The sequence below is a fragment of the Acanthopagrus latus genome, chromosome 10 (genome assembly GCF_904848185.1).
Source record: "Acanthopagrus latus isolate v.2019 chromosome 10, fAcaLat1.1, whole genome shotgun sequence".
Taxonomy (NCBI): Eukaryota; Metazoa; Chordata; class Actinopteri; order Spariformes; family Sparidae; genus Acanthopagrus; species Acanthopagrus latus.
This window is the reverse complement of record NC_051048.1, coordinates 2231390-2248512: the sequence shown is the minus strand read 5'-3', so window position 1 is coordinate 2248512 and position 17123 is coordinate 2231390. Positions and strand designations below refer to the sequence as shown.

Below are 17123 nucleotides of genomic sequence, written 5' to 3'. Positions count from 1 at the left end.
ACAGCTCAGCTCCCAAACAATATGTGTCTTCATCGTTCTGTGGTTGTTTGTCACAGTGTGCTGCAGTCATCTGATTAAAAAGGAGAGTGTGATGAGCCAACAAGCATCAGCTGTGACCATCAACTGAACGCTGAACGCCCATGTTCACCCAACTCAGAGACACAAATACATTAAATTCTTCCAACTACAATCATCAAAGAACGGTATTATGTCTACATACCACGTGGAAATCCACCTCCATCACAGATAATATCAAATGAATATAATATCTTAATGAATGTCATGTCAGCCTGGTTCACTGCGAGCTTCCCTGCTGAATTTTGTATTAGATAGAAAGGTAGAAATAAGTTAAAAAGCTAATATAACTGTACAAGTAAGCATGATGGTCACATGACTTTACTGCCTCTTACCTCACTACGCTGTACACACTTTGCTATAAATCAATAAATCTACAAGTTGGACGGTAATAATTCGCTGTGGTGATGTTTTATGTTAACAACCGTCTTTTAAAAGACACGTGAACAGTTTAAAACAGTGACACTGTGCTCAGAAACTGTGACGGGCCCACAATCACACAAAATATTAATTAATACAGTACATAATGTTGCTTTAATCTAAACCTTATTTCAGGCATTTCACCAAAAACCCCACTGACTTTCAGACCAGAATATTTGAATTGCAAAAATACAAACTTGATTCCAGGTTTTCGGCTTCATTCCTGCAGCACTCTTCACTTCATTAAATCATGTATATCAAAATACTAGCAATGATTAACATGACAGTCATCAGAGTGCAAGCATGGCTGCTCCAGCCTGCATGTGAGTCAGCTGATAAGGGAAATGACCTGTTAATGATAGACCAGAACTTTGCTCAGTCCACTTTTTCTCCCTGAGATTCTGTGACACTTCGAGCTATGAGACAGGTACGTGCACATGTTGGCTTTACAATGACATTTTCTAGGAATTATTAAATAGATTAAATCCAGAGGGAATCTTTGTGACATTTACATGTTCCACAAAAAAGTGTGAAACGTAAGAACAGTTGGTGGCTGTGGTACATACGGAGAGGGAACATGTATGGTTTACAATTACAGTGCGCTCTTAAATCTTTGGATCCTTGCTCTCTAGTTAAGATATTTAAAGCATTAAAAGATTTTTTCTTTCAAAATATAGATGGTGTAAATCCAAACACAATATAGTCATGTCAGTCCTGTAAATTAATCTGCCAAACTAATTAAATGAGACAGATAAACAGTTAGAAGTCTGTCTTTATTTGCTGAATTGTTTTGTGGTTTTTTAAATCTACCTTTGAGACAATTCATCAGTATCATATTAAATAAGAAGAAAACTAAAAGTGACAATGTCATTGAATTTCATAGTGAGAGCACAGTGATGATTATTCTTACTCGTTTCAAACACTATTGAACCTGATCCAGTTTCATTTTTGGTTGATACTTCACATTTAGAGATATCTGCTGAGATTTTCCTTGAATTTAACCCATTACAACAGTTTTCAGTTCTCCACGATGCCTCGTCTGAAAGAAGGAGACTCCTTTAAACTTCCGCTCAGCTCCGTGGTTTTCCACACTGTTGTCTTCCTTCAGCTAACACAGCACTGTGCAGGTAACCTACACACATAACACAACATATTTATTATAGGACTACTATGTGAATTTGCTCTCTTTGCAGTTTGATTGATGAGACCATTTGTCATTATAAAACTGAAGTTGTAAAAGGGTTTTACTGTTATTAGTAACCGTTGAAAGAATGCTCACACTGCAAGTGCATCGGCCATCTTGGACAGCAACACCAAGACCAGAATAAACCACCAACTGAACGACAGCAAATGATTATGATAATTTTTGGGAATAATAATTCGTCTGGGCAGTTTAGTCTTGTTTCCTGTAGTTTTGCTGTCCTTGTGTAGTGTCCAAGTATTTAGACAAATTGTGCTTTTATGCTTTGGCACTATTGTTTTTCCTGCCACCGAGCACATTTAAAGTAAAAAAAGAAAAAAAAAGAAGAAAAACAGCTCTGTGACTCCAAAGTAATCACTGACAATTGATATTCATAATCATTGCTAAGTGGTGCTGTCATACCTAACTGTCCAGGACATGCTTGCCTATACTCTACTCAGATCAGCTTGTGACAGTGCTCCATACAACAAGATGTAAAACCCAAACTGTTGTTTCCTCAGGTCAGTCCCAGCTGGTTGGTCCATCTCAGCCAATAGTCGTAACAGCTGGTGATGACATCATTTTACCATGTCAGATCGAACCTGCTTTGGATGCCTCAGTCATGACTATAGAGTGGACGAGGCCCGATCTCAACCCCAGATTTGTGCATGTGTGGCGTGACGGAGTGGAACTGGAGAGTAAAAAACATCCGTCCTACAACACAAGAACATCAGTGTCCGTCAACAAGCTGAGGTGTGGAGACATTTCACTGAAACTGTCCAAAGTGAGACTCTCTGATGGCGGCACATACAGATGCTTCATCCCCACACTGGGCAGAGAATCTACAGTTGAGCTTGTTGTTGGTGAGTAAATATGCTGTTTTCTTTATACATTTACATGCAGGTGGTCCTACTACTGAGCCTTGATGGACACCAGTTTCCAGACAGTAGGGTTTGGACAAGGAATTATTCCATTTGACCTATGGAATGAAAGAAAAGATATAGGTCTGTAGTTTCAGATGTCTAGATATATATTACACAGTTTGTTCTGACTGTAAGCTGGAGAGCTAGGTTTTGTAGAGTCATTCTGACAAGGACAAACAAAGAAAAACCCCCATGTAGGGTTTCATATTGTAGCTCAAATGGTAAGTTTTAATTCAAGCCACTGTTTAATCTTTCTCCTCTTTCTCATTAGGTGTAGCCTCATCCATTGTCATCAGCTTAGAGAGGACTGGAGAAGAAGAAGTCAGTAGTGGGCTGGTTCTACGATGTAACTCTACAGGCTGGTATCCAGAACCTGAGGTGTTCTGGCTGGACGGTGAGGGAAACCTCCTCTCTGCTGGACCTACAGAGACAGTCAGAGGTCCTGATGACCTCTATACTGTCAGCAGCAGAGTGACTGTGGAGAAGAGACACAGCAACAGCTTCACCTGTAGAGTCCAACAGAACCACACCAACCAGATCAGAGAGACACACATACATGTTCCAGGTAGAGAATTATTTTGTTAATGTGTCACGTTTTCAATTTTTATCAACTGAAAAATGTCACATTGATCTTTTTCTTCTCATTTCAGAGGATGTATTCATGGATCCATCTTCTCCTGCTGTTGCACTTCTTATCATCTTGTCCGTTGTCTGTGTCCTGCTTCTGTCTGCAGTTGTTTTTGCTGTTTGGAAACTGAGACGAAACAAAAGCCGTAAGTTATCATCTGATTTAAATTATTTCAAAATTTCAAGCACTGTCACACTTTATTGACTGCTGTAGCAGAGGTCTGTTCGAGCTCTACCATCACTTCAGTTGTGTTTCTGTATCATGGTCTCGTGGTTAAAGCAGGTTTAAAGTTTCAGTTCAACAGTGTCTTTCCTCTGTTTGTGTGCAGAAAACAAGAAGCACCACAACAAAAGACCTGAAGAAGGACCAGAAGAAACAGAGCTGCTCGTCAACGGACAGAAGAAAAGGGGTGCTCTGCATGAAGAGAAATTACAGGAGAAAGTGGAAGAAAAGACATATATGACATACGTGATTTCAGTGTTGTCAGAAAAGAAGCTAGAACTCGAGAACCAAAGAGACAAACTGAAGTCACAGATAGAGGAGGTGGAAACAGAGAGGACAGAGAACGAGAAGAAACTTCAGTCGTTTTGGCAATTTAATAAAAATAACCTATTAGATATGAAACTGCAGCTGGAACACAAAAAGAAAGAATATGAGAAATCTTCACAGAGAATCACCGGAGGAATACAGACAACTGATGATTTTATTACAACAATAACAGAAAGGATGAAGGAAGTACAAAAGCAGGCTCGGGAAATGAGTGAACGATCTGAAGACACAAAGGGCCAAAGAGACAAGTTTCATCAGCAGTCAGATCAGCCAGAGAGCAAAGAGGAGACAGACAGAAACACTGATGTGTTGACAACAGCTGAGACACAAACCAACCTGCATGTCTCTGACAGTCCAGCAGGAGGCAGCAGCTCACCTGGAGAGTCGAGCACAGCAGAGCAGACTGAGATCACAACAGGAGAGATGATGGTCGACACAGTGAGAGACTCTCATTATGACTGAACAACAGTCAACCTTTCTCCTTCATCCTATTGTCTTTTGTAGACTTGTCTTCACTGAGTATAATGCGACACCAACTGAAATACTTTTTTAAATGGTTTTCTAAATAATTTGGTTGTACAGATTTATACACTTTTATTTACTCAGAGTTTTATTTGTACCAATTTTACAAAATGTCTAAACTTTATTGCAGCAGTCAGTCTACTGACTGTAGACTAGTAGCTGTAAATGAGCCAGTTAACCTACTTTGGATCATATTCTATTTCCACTAAAGGGATTTGAAAGGTACTTATATTCATTTTAGTGCTCTGGAGTTATGAATCCTATCCTAAACTTTTGTTGAATAATAGTAAAACATTCCAACACATTCTATTTATCACTCTTTATCATTTTGCAGGTTGGACTGGTTATGAACCTGCTCTTCACTGTCACAGTGTTTCTGAAATATAAACAAGTCTGGGGAAGTTAATTCTTCCTTCTGTTGCGACATTCAGATCCAACAAAATAATGCAGCTGAATTAGAAATAGATGAAAAAATACTGACAGTAAAACAACCTGTGAGTCTTATTAATTAAAAAAATGCAACCTTTATTAAACTTACATTTATTCATTATAAAACAATCTAAAAATATTACTTACTACTTTCTGCCCTCACACTCCAGGCTATTACTTAGAACAAGAGTTCTGTCATTGCATCAGTGTGTTTGCATGATTTCCTCTGTTTAATAGATAATAATAAAAATAATAACCAAATATAAACCAATATAAACCAATATAACAAATACTTTTCACCTTTGTAATGATCCAAACAAGTCACCGGTCACAGTTTTGTGAACACAGACAGCGCTCTGAGCAGAGAGTGGCATCGATATGTTCACTGCTGGAGAGACAGAAGAAGAGAGCAGCGTGTCAGACATAAGATAAGATAATGTTCAGGTGAATTTGAATTACTCATCAGAGGCTCATTCACCTGCAGCCATTGTTCACCTGTGATAATAACGGCTGTAATAGCTGTGTTTTCAGCCGTTCTGACTGTTGTTCATCCCATTTTTTATGAATGTATTCTGGCCCACCAGGTCATGTTGGGATTGTGGTTATGTACATACGGTATTCAGTTTGTCAGACATTTAAATACCTGTGCGCTGATTGTGTGCACTGAACTGTCCAAGCTTTCTGTCTCCCATGTACAGCAGTGTGAAGTTTTGTGCTATTAACCTCAGTAAACAGAGAAAAACACATCTCTCATCTTGTTTAATAGCAGCAAAACAATAAAGCTTCATCAAACAATCTACATAAACTCGATCTCTCTCTTTCTCTTCCTCTTTTTCCACTTTGGGTCTTAACAGTTAAATTTAACAGAACAAAGGTCCAGTTGTGGAGTAGCAGTCTCTACTGTATATCCACTCATAGGCATGTTATTTGTACCACAGGCTAATTTACAGTGGCCCGGCAGATATTATTATAGCCTATCATAAATCGTTTACATTCATCTCATATCAGCTTTAAAAATACTCAGGCCCATCCTGATTTTTCCAGGTTCACCCATTGGCTATGTTCTGGCTCCGCCACTGATTTACCACAACTTTGTTCTCCGTCAGGTGGGTCACTGCAATGGTAAAGGAATCTTTTTTTTCCCTTTTTTTTTTTTCAAATCAAGTTTAAAAAAAGAAAAAAAAAACCTACAGTGCTTTACAGGAGAAAAAATGTGGAGGTGAGTAATAAGTACATGTCACAGGGAAGTTATCTATGCTGTGAAGTTAGATCTCAAATTATAAAGTCAAGCAAATACATAAATACATAAATACATACGTAAAAATGTTAAATCAGTTAAATCAGAACAACGCTGAGATGACGAATAAGTGGAAGTGTGCATGTCACAATGAAGTTATCTATACTGTAAAGTTCAATCTCACGTTATGAAATACTAAATAAAACATGAGCACACTCCATTTTTGGTCATGCATCTTCACAAGTAACATTTTTAAATCAGTCCTTAAAGTGACAGGGAGCAAATAGAGAGAGGACAAAACTAGACTAATGTCTAACTACTAACCAACTAATGTTGGATCGACAGTTTGTTTTGTTTTAGTCTTAACATACAGTGTGTTAAAGCTACAGCAGGCAGGCGGGAAAATCAGACCGTGAACACACGTCACGTGATCACAGATGAACAGGATCAGATTATAAGTTCTCTTACTGGAGGACTTTGATCCAGCAGGTCACTGCATGCTTTTCTGACAGGAGGCAACTTTTATACAAACTGCAGGTACGTACACTTTACAATAATTCAGTTGTATGAAACTACTTATTCTATTTAAGTTGTACAACATTCAGCACTGCTACATAAACATAACTATCATGCCTGGATTTCAGCGTAACTGTTTTGTTCATATGAAGTGATTCTGAAAGCTGTGTTGTTCGCTGACTCTGTGTTATCCAGTCCTACCTCCTGTGTCATCATGGCACGTTACATCTTAATGGCAGCTCTTTTCCTCATTCCCCTGTGGAAATGTAAGTAGGAGCTCTTGATGATCATGCTAATATAACAATATTAATTACAGAAATGTAGGCTTACAGGACTGTTATAAGAATAAGTGTGGTTGTATTGTTCTGTTCTTAGTGGAATTATAAGTGAAAGACTTGCTACTATAATTTTAACTGCAGTCATATAATGATTCACTGCTTCAAGTTTTACTCATATCGCTGCTGTTCTTTTGTGATTCCAAAAAGATGAGAAAATGGACCCGGACACAATCCAGTCACAAGTCAAAGAGAAAGAATCAGAAAAAGCACTGACTAATTTGACAGAACAGATGAAGGACACTGAGAACTTGACAGAACCACAGTTTCAAATGGTAAGACTGAATGTTGCACAGACCAGGCAGAAACTGAAACAGGGAAAGACAACAGAGCTTTGCAATGAACATTTTGTAGATTTCAATACGAATGTGCCTTATTGTATGTCAAAACCTTACAGCAGTTCATTTCTGGATGAGAGACAGTTGCATATGAATGTAATGCTTCTTAGATAAAATGCTGCATAAAAAAAGGAAACTAGTCAAGCAACTTATCTTAAATTAACCAAGAAGACTTAAATCCCACTGATGATCTTTGTTGTATGTCGTTTCTAACCATCTCGCTACTGTCGATGCTTCTATAAAGGCTTTGTGCAAAAACAAAATTGGAATTGGTTATCTTGAGTATATAGCCAAGATATGATACGATACATGTGCTCACAAGTGTAATTATTGAATATCTTTCTCTTATTCTCCTCAGTTACTTCTGTAATTTCAGACATCTGCCTTTCCTTTACGCTAACAGTTAATGATATGATATCCTATCATATCTGTGTTCTGCATAGTGAATGTAACATAATAACGCCAATTAGAGCACGAGTTGGTGAGTTATTCTGGAAGCATTTTTTGTTATATATGTAGTAAATCTCTTAACATACTGAGAGCGCTCAATAAATCAATCACTCTGAGTAATAACATCAAAAGTCTGTGGATGTTTTAGGCCTCTAATAAGCACATCCAAGCAGCCTATTTGCACGTTGTCCAACAGCTAAGAACAGAGTCACTCCAGCAGCATCGTGACTGATCAGTCACCAGCTCAGTAGCACAAACACACACCTAAAGATGTAGAGAATACCTGTCACGATGAGTAGTATTTTTTGACTAAGGTATGTGATGGCTATTATGTGACTGTGACAATCACTGCCTTAACCTAAAGTTAGGCCCCAGGGCTGAGAGGCTCTGTAGTCTTTTGAGTTTTTCCTCTTTGAGCCAGAAAACACCATAATATTGTTGTTAACATATCACATGAGCCCACTTGAGCATAAACATGATACATATTGTTTAACAACTACACACAGCAACTTATGGTGATAATAAAACCAAAATATTTTAAAGTATGATTTCAAATGATATTATAAAAACATCACCAACCAATCACCTGCCTGCACAAACACTGATAATAACTAAAAATAGCATTCTCTGGCCTCAGCAGACCCTGTGAACCAATCCGTCCAGTATTCACACTCCTCACTGAACTGTTGTTTGACTTCTGAGTCCACTGTCCCACTGTCAGCTGCTTGGCTGATCTAAGCGATCATGGCTTTTCTGTGAATGTCACAGCTTTCATGTTCTGCTATACAATCATTGGCATGTTTCCAGTCAAAATAACCCCCACTAACAAATTGCTGACTTTTCCTTGTTCTCGCCAAATATTTTGCATGCAAACAAAACACATGGCCTGCTGATGGTGAATAACAGAGCCATCCTCTGGGCACACACTCTCCGTTATTGAGTTTGCGTTTGAAATGCATTTTTGAGGAAAATCCTCTCTGCTGTTTACATTGCCAACATGTTCACATCTTTATTTTGACATGACTCCGGCCCCATTTTCGCCCAATAAGCTTGCACTTTTGCGTCATTGTTTCCCCGCCGGTCTCCCCCTGACTGCTTTGCAGCGTGGTCCTCTCTCTTCCCTCCTCCTCTCCTCCACTGCTGTGGTCGGTCCCCTCCTCCTCTACATCCACCTGCCTGGCCTGTGTGTGAGATAGTGAGCTTCTGCTGGTGCTGGGTCCATCTTCAGCAGCAGCTGGTTTAAAAAAACATGGTGGGCTTTGGGATGCTCTTCAGTAATTCTTTTTCGCGCAACTCTTTCTTAATACGTTGTTTTCCTCTCTGGGCACCACTCTCAAACGTCCTCAACGACATTTTCCACATAATGTCACTCAATCATAGAGGGACACACCCCAAAACTAACTATAGACACTCTGATAGGTCAGCCCACAGGCCAAAACCTAACAAGTTACAAAACAATATGATCTTTTCAGCTCATCATGAACCTGGACATGGGAGGCCCCTGGGCTTCAGCCCAGGTAAGCCCGTGCATTAAAGCATCCTTAATTAACAGTTATTAAATCATGTCTTTATTATAGCACATATAGTTAACACATATTTCCCAGCTGACCAGCGACAGCTACAGGGTTGTCTGTGTCAGTGTGGTCGAGCAGTGTGCGTATGTGTTTTACAGATGTAGACCTGATGGGAGCGGGAATATTTTGGGTTGGATATTTCAAACTTCTGCACAGCTCTTGATGGTTTCTACAATCTTACAAACCCCTGATTTGACAAATCTCAGGACTGAAGAATTTAACTACTTAAAATAATTTTAGTTGCTTAAAAAAATGTGTTTTTTTTAAAGGAATAGTTGGTGTTTTTTGAAGTGGGGTCATATAAAGTACATATCTATAGTCAATCTGTTCCCTACAGTAATCACCGATCAGCGCAGCCTCAGTTTGGAGAAGCAGAGAGCCGCTCCAGCCCAGACGCTCAGCTTTGTACTGCAGTGAACGGGGTCCAGAGAAAAAGCAAAATAAACCACCTAAAACAAGGCTCACCTTAAAAAATCTATACCAGTTCAAGTGTACGTTGTATAGAGAAAATTCACACTGCTTTACATCGCCGTCAGACCGCCCTTTCTTTTGGCACTACATTTTCTCAACCACAGAACCTCCGTATCCTTACGCATTAACGTATCTATTTTTCAATAGATACATTTTTTGGTTTTTGGGAGAAAAATGGGTGGGTGGTGGCAGTCGCGCTCATTGGGACCCCAGAGTCGCCCCTGATAGTCAGCCACTAAACACTGAGTGATTGATGAAACCAACAACACCTTTTTTTCTTTTCAGGGAATTACATCTACATTTTGTTTTTTGTTTTTCCCATTTTACAGAACAACACAACGCAGAACCAGAAGGACAGACTGTTCTTTAAACCTGCTTTCACTGCCCTCAACCTTGACACAGTATTCTTCCTTCTATTAATACACACTTGTGGAGGTAACTAAAACACTTTATTTTAGTTAATTATGTTTAATGTTGTTTTTTAGAAACCTCCTGTATTGATACATAATATATAACCCATGATTATAGGTTGACTTATGAGAATTATAGATAACAAGGACGATTTTTGTAGTTGTGAAGTTCCGTCTACAGCATCATTTTGTATTGTGGTTTCTAGAAAGTGTAATTTTATATATTTTTTGTTTTATAACTGCCTAAAAATCAAATCATTTTTCTCCGTAATAGATGACACTGTTCATCAATGAAAATGTGTTACTACTGAAGTTTTATTTGTCGTGTCATTTCAGCTGATTTGGTTCAATCCATTTCCACACTGTCTCAACACATGTGGTCGATTGGTGTCTTGGCTGAATTGGCTTTCAGTGTTATTCTTACTGTTTATGGCGCATATAAATGGAAACGTAAGTCCCACTACTGTCAATTTCAGTGATATGCTGCATGATTCATTTATAGTAAAATGAATACTATCCCAGGTTTCATCATTACAAATACCATTGAAACGTTGTTGAAACTGGTGTTTCAATGATAAATAGCTTATGTCTTATTTTGAAATGTATACATAAGCTACAGCCTGTTGATTGTTACATTGAAAGCATGTTTCAGTGTAAAGCACCAACCCAGTGTTAAGCTTGATAATATTTATAACATTCTATCTAGTTTTATGACCATGACTAACTGTCTTCTCTCCTTCCGTTTTACAACATTCCTCTTCAAAAGAAGGAAAAAAACAGGATTCAGACGAGATAAAGGCCAAACCTCAATACCTAGAGAAGACGGATGAAGAACTAAACAATGAATTGTACAAATTGAACATGTTTTTATGCCAGCGGAGGCTTCTGGAGAACCACAGGGAGCTGTTCAAACTGCAGCTGGACGACGTGGAGAGAGAGAGGGAGGACAACAAGGAGAAGATCCAGTCAGTGGAGAAGTTAATAACAGAGAGCGAGAGAGAAAAGGCAACTGAGACAACAGAAGAACTCCTCAGAGAGAAACAAAAGCTGTTAAGTGCTCAGTGGAAGCTGGAGAGGAAAAAGGAAGACCTTGAGAAGTTGCAGCTGAACACAGAGAAAGTGCTGCAGAGTGAAGAGGCAGACGGTCTTCTGACCAGGATGACCGAGAAGAAGCAGAATTTAGAGAAGAAAGATGAAGGAAAGTGAGGAATATTCCCACTTTCAAGAAGAACTTTCAATTTGAACTTTACCATGTAGTTGTAGTTGGCTAAAACAAAAATGCTGATATGACATTGTGCTTTGTAGTTGTTTTGGTGAAAAATATTCTGTAAAAATGAATAAATACTGTGTACAAACAGTTGATTATAAGTAGTGAATAAGTGTGTTACATGCTGGGGTTTGTTATAATTATAACCACACTTTGAACGTAACACTGGGGGTGATTTGTAACTTTCTAGGTGACAAACATTTATTTAGTTTTGGCTAGCTGAAGATTAACAGGCAAGCCGTAACCATGGTAACAACTGTGTGTCAGCATAACATGAACTCAGTGCTTCAGTTTACATTCATTTTGTTGGGCTTGAGTTGCGTTTGGATGAAACAAACACCTACCACTTTTTATTTTTACTCTGAGTTCATTTATTTTCATTGTATTTTCAGTTTTCTGCTGCTGTTTTGTTAGGTTTAGTTAAAAGGTAACACTTGGTTAGCCTTAGGGGACGTATAGTTTGGGTTACAATACAACCTTTCACAATGTTAACCACAAGTGAGTAAAGGATTATTCCTCTTGTGCATATTTTTCCTATCTTTATATGATATTAAACATCCCATTCATATATACATATATAAATATCACTTGTTACTTGATATTTTACTAATGATTGCACATTTCTTTCAGTCGGTGTTATTTTAGTAACTGAACATGACATACAGTATCTTGTAACTGAATAAACAGACTGCCTTCTATGTGAAACGTTATTTCAAGATTCTTAGTAATGTTCTATGGGTTTCTGTGTCACTGTGAGATGGTGTGATCTACGGTATGAAAGACAGGTCAGTTCGTTAATGTAGTAATCTATTATGTTGTATAACTGGTAATCATTTACATTGCCGTTAGTTTTGTGTACAGAGTTAAACAGCAGCTATTCACACAGTTAGGCTGAAAGTGAAAGGAACTTGATATCTGACTGATATGAGTCTCAGATTAAATATTAACCATATTCACCTGACTGGAGATAAAAGTCAGCGTGTAAAATCTTACATAAAGTTTGATTTTCTTTTTGAGTTTTGTTTTACTGTATGTAAGCTTCAAAGATTATTCTACAACGACTCATTCATTTGAATGGGTTTGCTGTTAAATGTCCAGCCATTAACGTGGGTGACAACTCATAGAGAGAATGCTGAACAAGCAGAACACAGGTGAAGATTTTACAGGCAGACTTTGATCAGGCACATCATTTCTGTGAAGGTGAGCCGATTCATTGACGCATTCAAATCAGGTAGGTGAGCTTTGAGACATTTTTATTAAGATGTCTGTATTTTGTACAAGATTATTCACTATCATCTATTGGTGGAGTTTTGATGAACTGAGCACCAACTGTTGATCTGTGCTATTTATCCCTCAAACGCTATTAGAGATTTAGCCCAACACTGAATGTCAACAAACCATCCAGTTTTTACCAAAATGTTAGAGGGATCATTTATCACTGTGACTGAACAAGGCATTACCTACATTTATTCCTAATACAAGTTTTAGAACACCAAAGAGCGGGTAATACTCATAGACCGAGCTGTGTGTTGTGTGGTGACTTCATCAGCTCATTGTACTTAAGAACAGTTTTCCATGTATACACACTTGTACTAACATTTAATATCTTCCATTACATCTAAAAGGAAAATATTGTACTAGTTACTTGGCCTTAGTTATATGACAGTTTTAGCCACATTACATTAGTATTATTAAATGTTAATGCAAAACTTAACTTTGCATTTGTGTTATTCAATATTACACTAAATGTTACTCTGCAAAGTGTAATTTATTATGGCACTTACATTTACTTTGCATTAACATTACACAAAATGTTGATTTGCAGTAGTATAAATTAATATTACACTAAATGTTACTTTGCATGAATATAACTGGATATAACACTCAGAGTTACGTGGTATTAGTGTAAATGTTTCTTTCATTAGTTATTGAATATTTCATATTACTTTGTATTTGCATTAGGATTTTACAAAAACATAAACTTACATTATATAAATATTTGTAAAAAGACAAAATTATTAAATAGACTAACTCGCTTCACCTTGAGCAGTTGAAACATTATACATTGATATATCAATCCCAGAAGTCTAATTATATACCATGTAATTATTACGAGATTATTCATGCAAGCCATTTCTCTGCAAAATCGGATGTTTTGGAAATATTTTAATGATAATAGCTTTTTATTCACATTTGTCTAATGGAGTAAAGAAATAATAATACAAAGCTGGGGAGGTGGGTTGTAGTCCATGAATAAAAACTTACCATTTCTGAGATCAGCGTCCAAAATGTGCATGAAACAATCCTCACATATAAACATTTTAATTGTATGATCTTTATTTAAACCTGCAATGGCCCAGACTGTGTGACATCATTGTAGAATCAGACAATATTGCAGTTACTGTAATGGAGTTTTCCACACTGGGTATGGTTTTAATACTTTCTCCATCACTGTGATGTGATTGTGAATGTGATTACCAAAAAAATTCACAATACTGTATATGTCTTTACCTAATTACTGAATGTTTGACAAGGTATGTTATTATTTAAATATGATTTATTTATTGAGTTTTCAACAAAAAGAACAGACACATCTGAGTGAGTGAGATACAACAGTCCATTGAAGGGTTGGGGGTAGGTATGGTATTATTAAAGCGATTAATGAAAAACATTTAAAAAAAGATTTTTTCCTCCCTTTCTGTTTTGTAGAACTTCAAGATGAGGAGGAAAATTATGGTCTGCATCTTGTTGAGTCTTTTTCTTTGTGTAATGATCCTACACTTGTTTGAAGGTAAATCTTTCATCTGTGAGTCAGTGAAGTTAAATACTTGAAACATAACTATCATCACTCTTGTCACTGATAACACTAAATAAATGAATTTCAAAGTGAACGTTTCATTTGATGTGTGTCACATCTTTCCTCAGGTTCATCAAGACCCTTAAAGTCAAGTGACAATGCAGAGGAGCAAGGTGAGGTGCAGTGACATGACACGCTCATAAGCTTCTCATGAAAGCCAACAATCATTTTGTGCAGAAGTTCTGATAGCAAGATTTGTTATTCCAGGCCCGACTCAGGGCGCTCAAACATCTCTCAGAATCGTGACATCAGCTGTTAAAAAGCATAATGACTCCAGAGTGCAACCTAACAGGAAGGAGCAAAACACTTTTTGTCTGCCATGACGGCAGTGCACTGGAGATGCTACTGCTAACTTGAATCGTCCAAAATTTTCTTCTTAGTAAACTCTGTGTCACAAACAATGTTCTCAATGCTGGTGCTCAGAGACCCTGGTGATACTACCAGCAAAGTTTCATGTTGTGTCGAGACTTCTTACTGAGATTTTGATGCTAGCGTAGAAGTGCCTGTAGCACTTCCATTGAAATATAGCCTCCCCGAAAACGAAACAACAGTAAATCTTAAAAGTGCCTTTTTTGGGGTCATAATTATGCTTTTACACGAAGGTTTGACTCATATACATTCACAAAAAAAGATGAGGTTGCTTTTTGGTGAAAAAGATTTTCTTTTTTTTTTTTTTAAATGTTGCAGTGACAAATCACAACCAGTCAGACAACACAACAAAATACAGACAACACTAGATTAATTTCAAAGTGAATGTTTCATCGGATGTGTGTCACATCTTTCCTCAGGTTCATCAAGACACCTAAAGTCTGGTGACAATGCAGAGGAGCAAGGTGAGTCACAGCTACATGATAATGAAGCAAATGTTAATGTTACCATAACTTCCTAATTTACATTACATTTAGGATTTCTAATTGTGAGAACAATTTCTTCCGTTGTTTTTTTTTCTTGATAGCATTATACTGTAAATATTTCTTAATTATCTATTGACATTGTTTTTAAATGCCCTTTCTTTCTTTACCATTTCAGCCGGTATCTTCTCCAACACATCCCCATCTTCTTATCCTTTCTGTATCATTGTTGGCTTGGTTGGTGGCATAGCTGCTGGACTTGTATTGATTGTGGTTGTCCTTATTGTCTGGAAATGTAAAAAAACTAAAATCAGTAAGTAATTTCTTTTTTTTGATGTTTTAAATCAATATGTCAGTACTATCCACGTTAATACAAATAATATGTAAATCTTCAGAAATGATTATATGTTTATATTATCAATGTTTATATTCTGTTGGTCTCTCCCTTTGAGAGTAAGTCAGTTTGTATTATTTGTAATATTTCCTTCTACCATGACCTTACATCTGTGTCTTTTTCAGAGTCATACATTTTCTCAGCAAAAAGGAAGGATTCATCTGACAAAAAGGATCAGCTCAGGAAACAATCCATGAACACACTAGAAGAACTTGATGCATGGGAGGCAGTTTTGTCTCCGTTGACGGAACTGAAGACCGGAGTTGTGAACCAGAGAGAGAAATTGAGACTGCAGCTGGAAGAAATAGAGAACGAAAGAGAGGAAAACAAGGGGAAGCTTCAGTTAGTGGAGAAGGAAATAGAAGAGAGTGAGAAAGAAAAGACAGCTGACAGAACAGAGGGCTACCTGAGAGAAAAGAAAGCCCTTTTAAATGCTCAGTGGAAACTGGAGAAAAGAAAGGAAGAGGTGGAGAAGCAGCAGCTGAACATGGAGAAGCTGCTGCAGAAAGCAGAGGACATGAATGTGACAATGACAGACAGGAAGAGGAAAGTAGAGAACCAAATGGAAGTGATCAAGTTGTCCCTGGTAGAGTTAGACAGTAATGATGAAAACACTCACCTTCTAATGGTGTAGTAAGAAAGTTCAGTCTGTAGAATCGGTTATAAACAAAGAGTCAGTTTAACCATCATTAATGTTTATATATGAATAAATACACGATGAATGAATGAATACATGAATGAATAAATACATAGATAAATAAATAAATAAATAAATAAATAAATAAATAAATAAATAAATAAATGAATACATAAATAAATAAATAAATAAATAAATAAATAAATAAATAAATAAATAAATAAATAAATAAATACATGAATAAATACTGTGTAAGCTGCAACTTAATTAATCAATAAATGGCTGATAAAGCATATTACTGTATATCAGAAAGGACCTCTTCACTATTGTTTGATTGCATTGCATTTAGCAAAGATTCTTATATATATATATACATATTTTATAAGTTGTAAATAAAAACGGTCGTGATGAGTAAAAATTGGACTTAAAGCAACTATTTGTAATAATCAGATGTCACTCTATGCTAATGACATTCAGTATTTGTTTATTCTTAATGAATCTCTCTCAAGTGTAATTAATCATTTTTATACATCTAGCTGATCATTAACATCATTACTGTCTCTAGAACTGACAGCTGCATGTTTTAAGACTGTTGTAACAAAACACAACATAGATGTTATTTTACTCTTCATCATCGTAGGTGATGCTGACCGCTGGGTGTTGTGCTGTTGGGTAGGTTGTTGGTTTCAGATACAAAAAGAAAAATTATGTATATATATATATACATACACTATATTCATTATGTAAGATCATACTTGTATCAAGTCATTTAACAATTGACTGTGTGCAACATTTTCATTTGTAAGGCATCATTTAGATTTTAGCGTCTTTGTTATTGTTTGAATTAAAGATTTTGTTATGTTGTATATTGTGCATCTCTTTTTGTTAAATATACTGTAATATTATGATTCACTTCATTCCTCTGTGCAACTGATAAATGAGTGTGTGTAACTACATATCTTGATTATGAATAAAAGCAGCAAATCACACTGAGGCTAATATTTTTTATATTTTTTTAACACAAGAAATAATAGCAAACTTTACATAAAATGACACAGGT

At 36.8% G+C, this 17123-nt stretch overlaps 3 protein-coding genes across 7 annotated transcripts; all 3 read left to right on the top strand.

Moving 5' to 3' along the window:
• Positions 1-869: 869 nt before the first annotated feature.
• On the top strand, positions 870-5543 carry LOC119026843 (butyrophilin subfamily 3 member A2-like). Of its 2 annotated transcripts, XM_037111441.1 has the most exons (6): positions 870-922; positions 1510-1622; positions 2197-2538; positions 2870-3163; positions 3249-3371; positions 3555-5543. In XM_037111441.1, exons 2-6 carry the CDS (start codon positions 1526-1528, stop codon positions 4235-4237), a joined length of 1539 nt encoding a protein of 512 aa, XP_036967336.1. In that variant the 5' UTR covers positions 870-922; positions 1510-1525; the 3' UTR covers positions 4238-5543. The 2 variants fall into 2 exon arrangements, with proteins under 2 accessions (XP_036967336.1, XP_036967337.1); XM_037111442.1 differs by lacking the exon at positions 870-922 and having other exon boundaries at positions 959-1622.
• A 684-nt stretch (positions 5544-6227) lies between these two features.
• Positions 6228-12012, top strand: LOC119026892. 2 transcript variants are annotated; one of them, XM_037111549.1, is made up of 6 exons: positions 6228-6500; positions 6675-6745; positions 6965-7089; positions 9977-10082; positions 10394-10507; positions 10827-12012. In XM_037111549.1, exons 2-6 carry the CDS (start codon positions 6694-6696, stop codon positions 11261-11263), a joined length of 834 nt encoding a protein of 277 aa, XP_036967444.1. In that variant the 5' UTR covers positions 6228-6500; positions 6675-6693; the 3' UTR covers positions 11264-12012. The 2 variants fall into 2 exon arrangements, with proteins under 2 accessions (XP_036967444.1, XP_036967443.1); XM_037111548.1 differs by having other exon boundaries at positions 6282-6500; positions 10824-12012.
• Positions 12013-12293: 281 nt separating this feature from the next.
• On the top strand, positions 12294-16929 carry LOC119026896. Of its 3 annotated transcripts, none has more exons than XM_037111556.1 (6): positions 12294-12524; positions 14034-14115; positions 14250-14294; positions 14970-15014; positions 15211-15345; positions 15552-16929. In XM_037111556.1, the coding sequence occupies exons 2-6, from the start codon at positions 14043-14045 to the stop codon at positions 16058-16060; spliced, it is 807 nt and encodes a 268-aa protein (XP_036967451.1). In that variant the 5' UTR covers positions 12294-12524; positions 14034-14042; the 3' UTR covers positions 16061-16929. The 3 variants fall into 3 exon arrangements, with proteins under 3 accessions (XP_036967451.1, XP_036967452.1, XP_036967450.1); XM_037111555.1 differs by having other exon boundaries at positions 12295-12555; XM_037111557.1 differs by lacking the exon at positions 14970-15014 and having other exon boundaries at positions 12294-12555.
• The last annotated feature ends 194 nt before the right edge of the window (positions 16930-17123 follow it).

Bases quoted from the DNA above. Each gene is read 5' to 3' on its own strand.
- LOC119026843 (XM_037111441.1), top strand. From the start codon at position 1,526: ATGCCTCGTCTGAAAGAAGGAGACTCCTTTAAACTTCCGCTCAGCTCC. The intron at 2,539-2,869 runs GTGAGTAAATAT...CTTTCTCATTAG, and splicing joins TACAGTTGAGCTTGTTGTTG to GTGTAGCCTCATCCATTGTC. The intron at 3,372-3,554 runs GTAAGTTATCAT...GTTTGTGTGCAG, and splicing joins ACTGAGACGAAACAAAAGCC to AAAACAAGAAGCACCACAAC.
- LOC119026892 (XM_037111548.1), top strand. From the start codon at position 6,694: ATGGCACGTTACATCTTAATGGCAGCTCTTTTCCTCATTCCCCTGTGG. The intron at 6,746-6,964 runs GTAAGTAGGAGC...GATTCCAAAAAG, and splicing joins CCTCATTCCCCTGTGGAAAT to ATGAGAAAATGGACCCGGAC. The intron at 10,083-10,393 runs GTAACTAAAACA...GTGTCATTTCAG, and splicing joins ATTAATACACACTTGTGGAG to CTGATTTGGTTCAATCCATT.
- LOC119026896 (XM_037111556.1), top strand. From the start codon at position 14,043: ATGAGGAGGAAAATTATGGTCTGCATCTTGTTGAGTCTTTTTCTTTGT. The intron at 14,116-14,249 runs GTAAATCTTTCA...ATCTTTCCTCAG, and splicing joins GATCCTACACTTGTTTGAAG to GTTCATCAAGACCCTTAAAG. The intron at 15,015-15,210 runs GTGAGTCACAGC...TTACCATTTCAG, and splicing joins TGACAATGCAGAGGAGCAAG to CCGGTATCTTCTCCAACACA.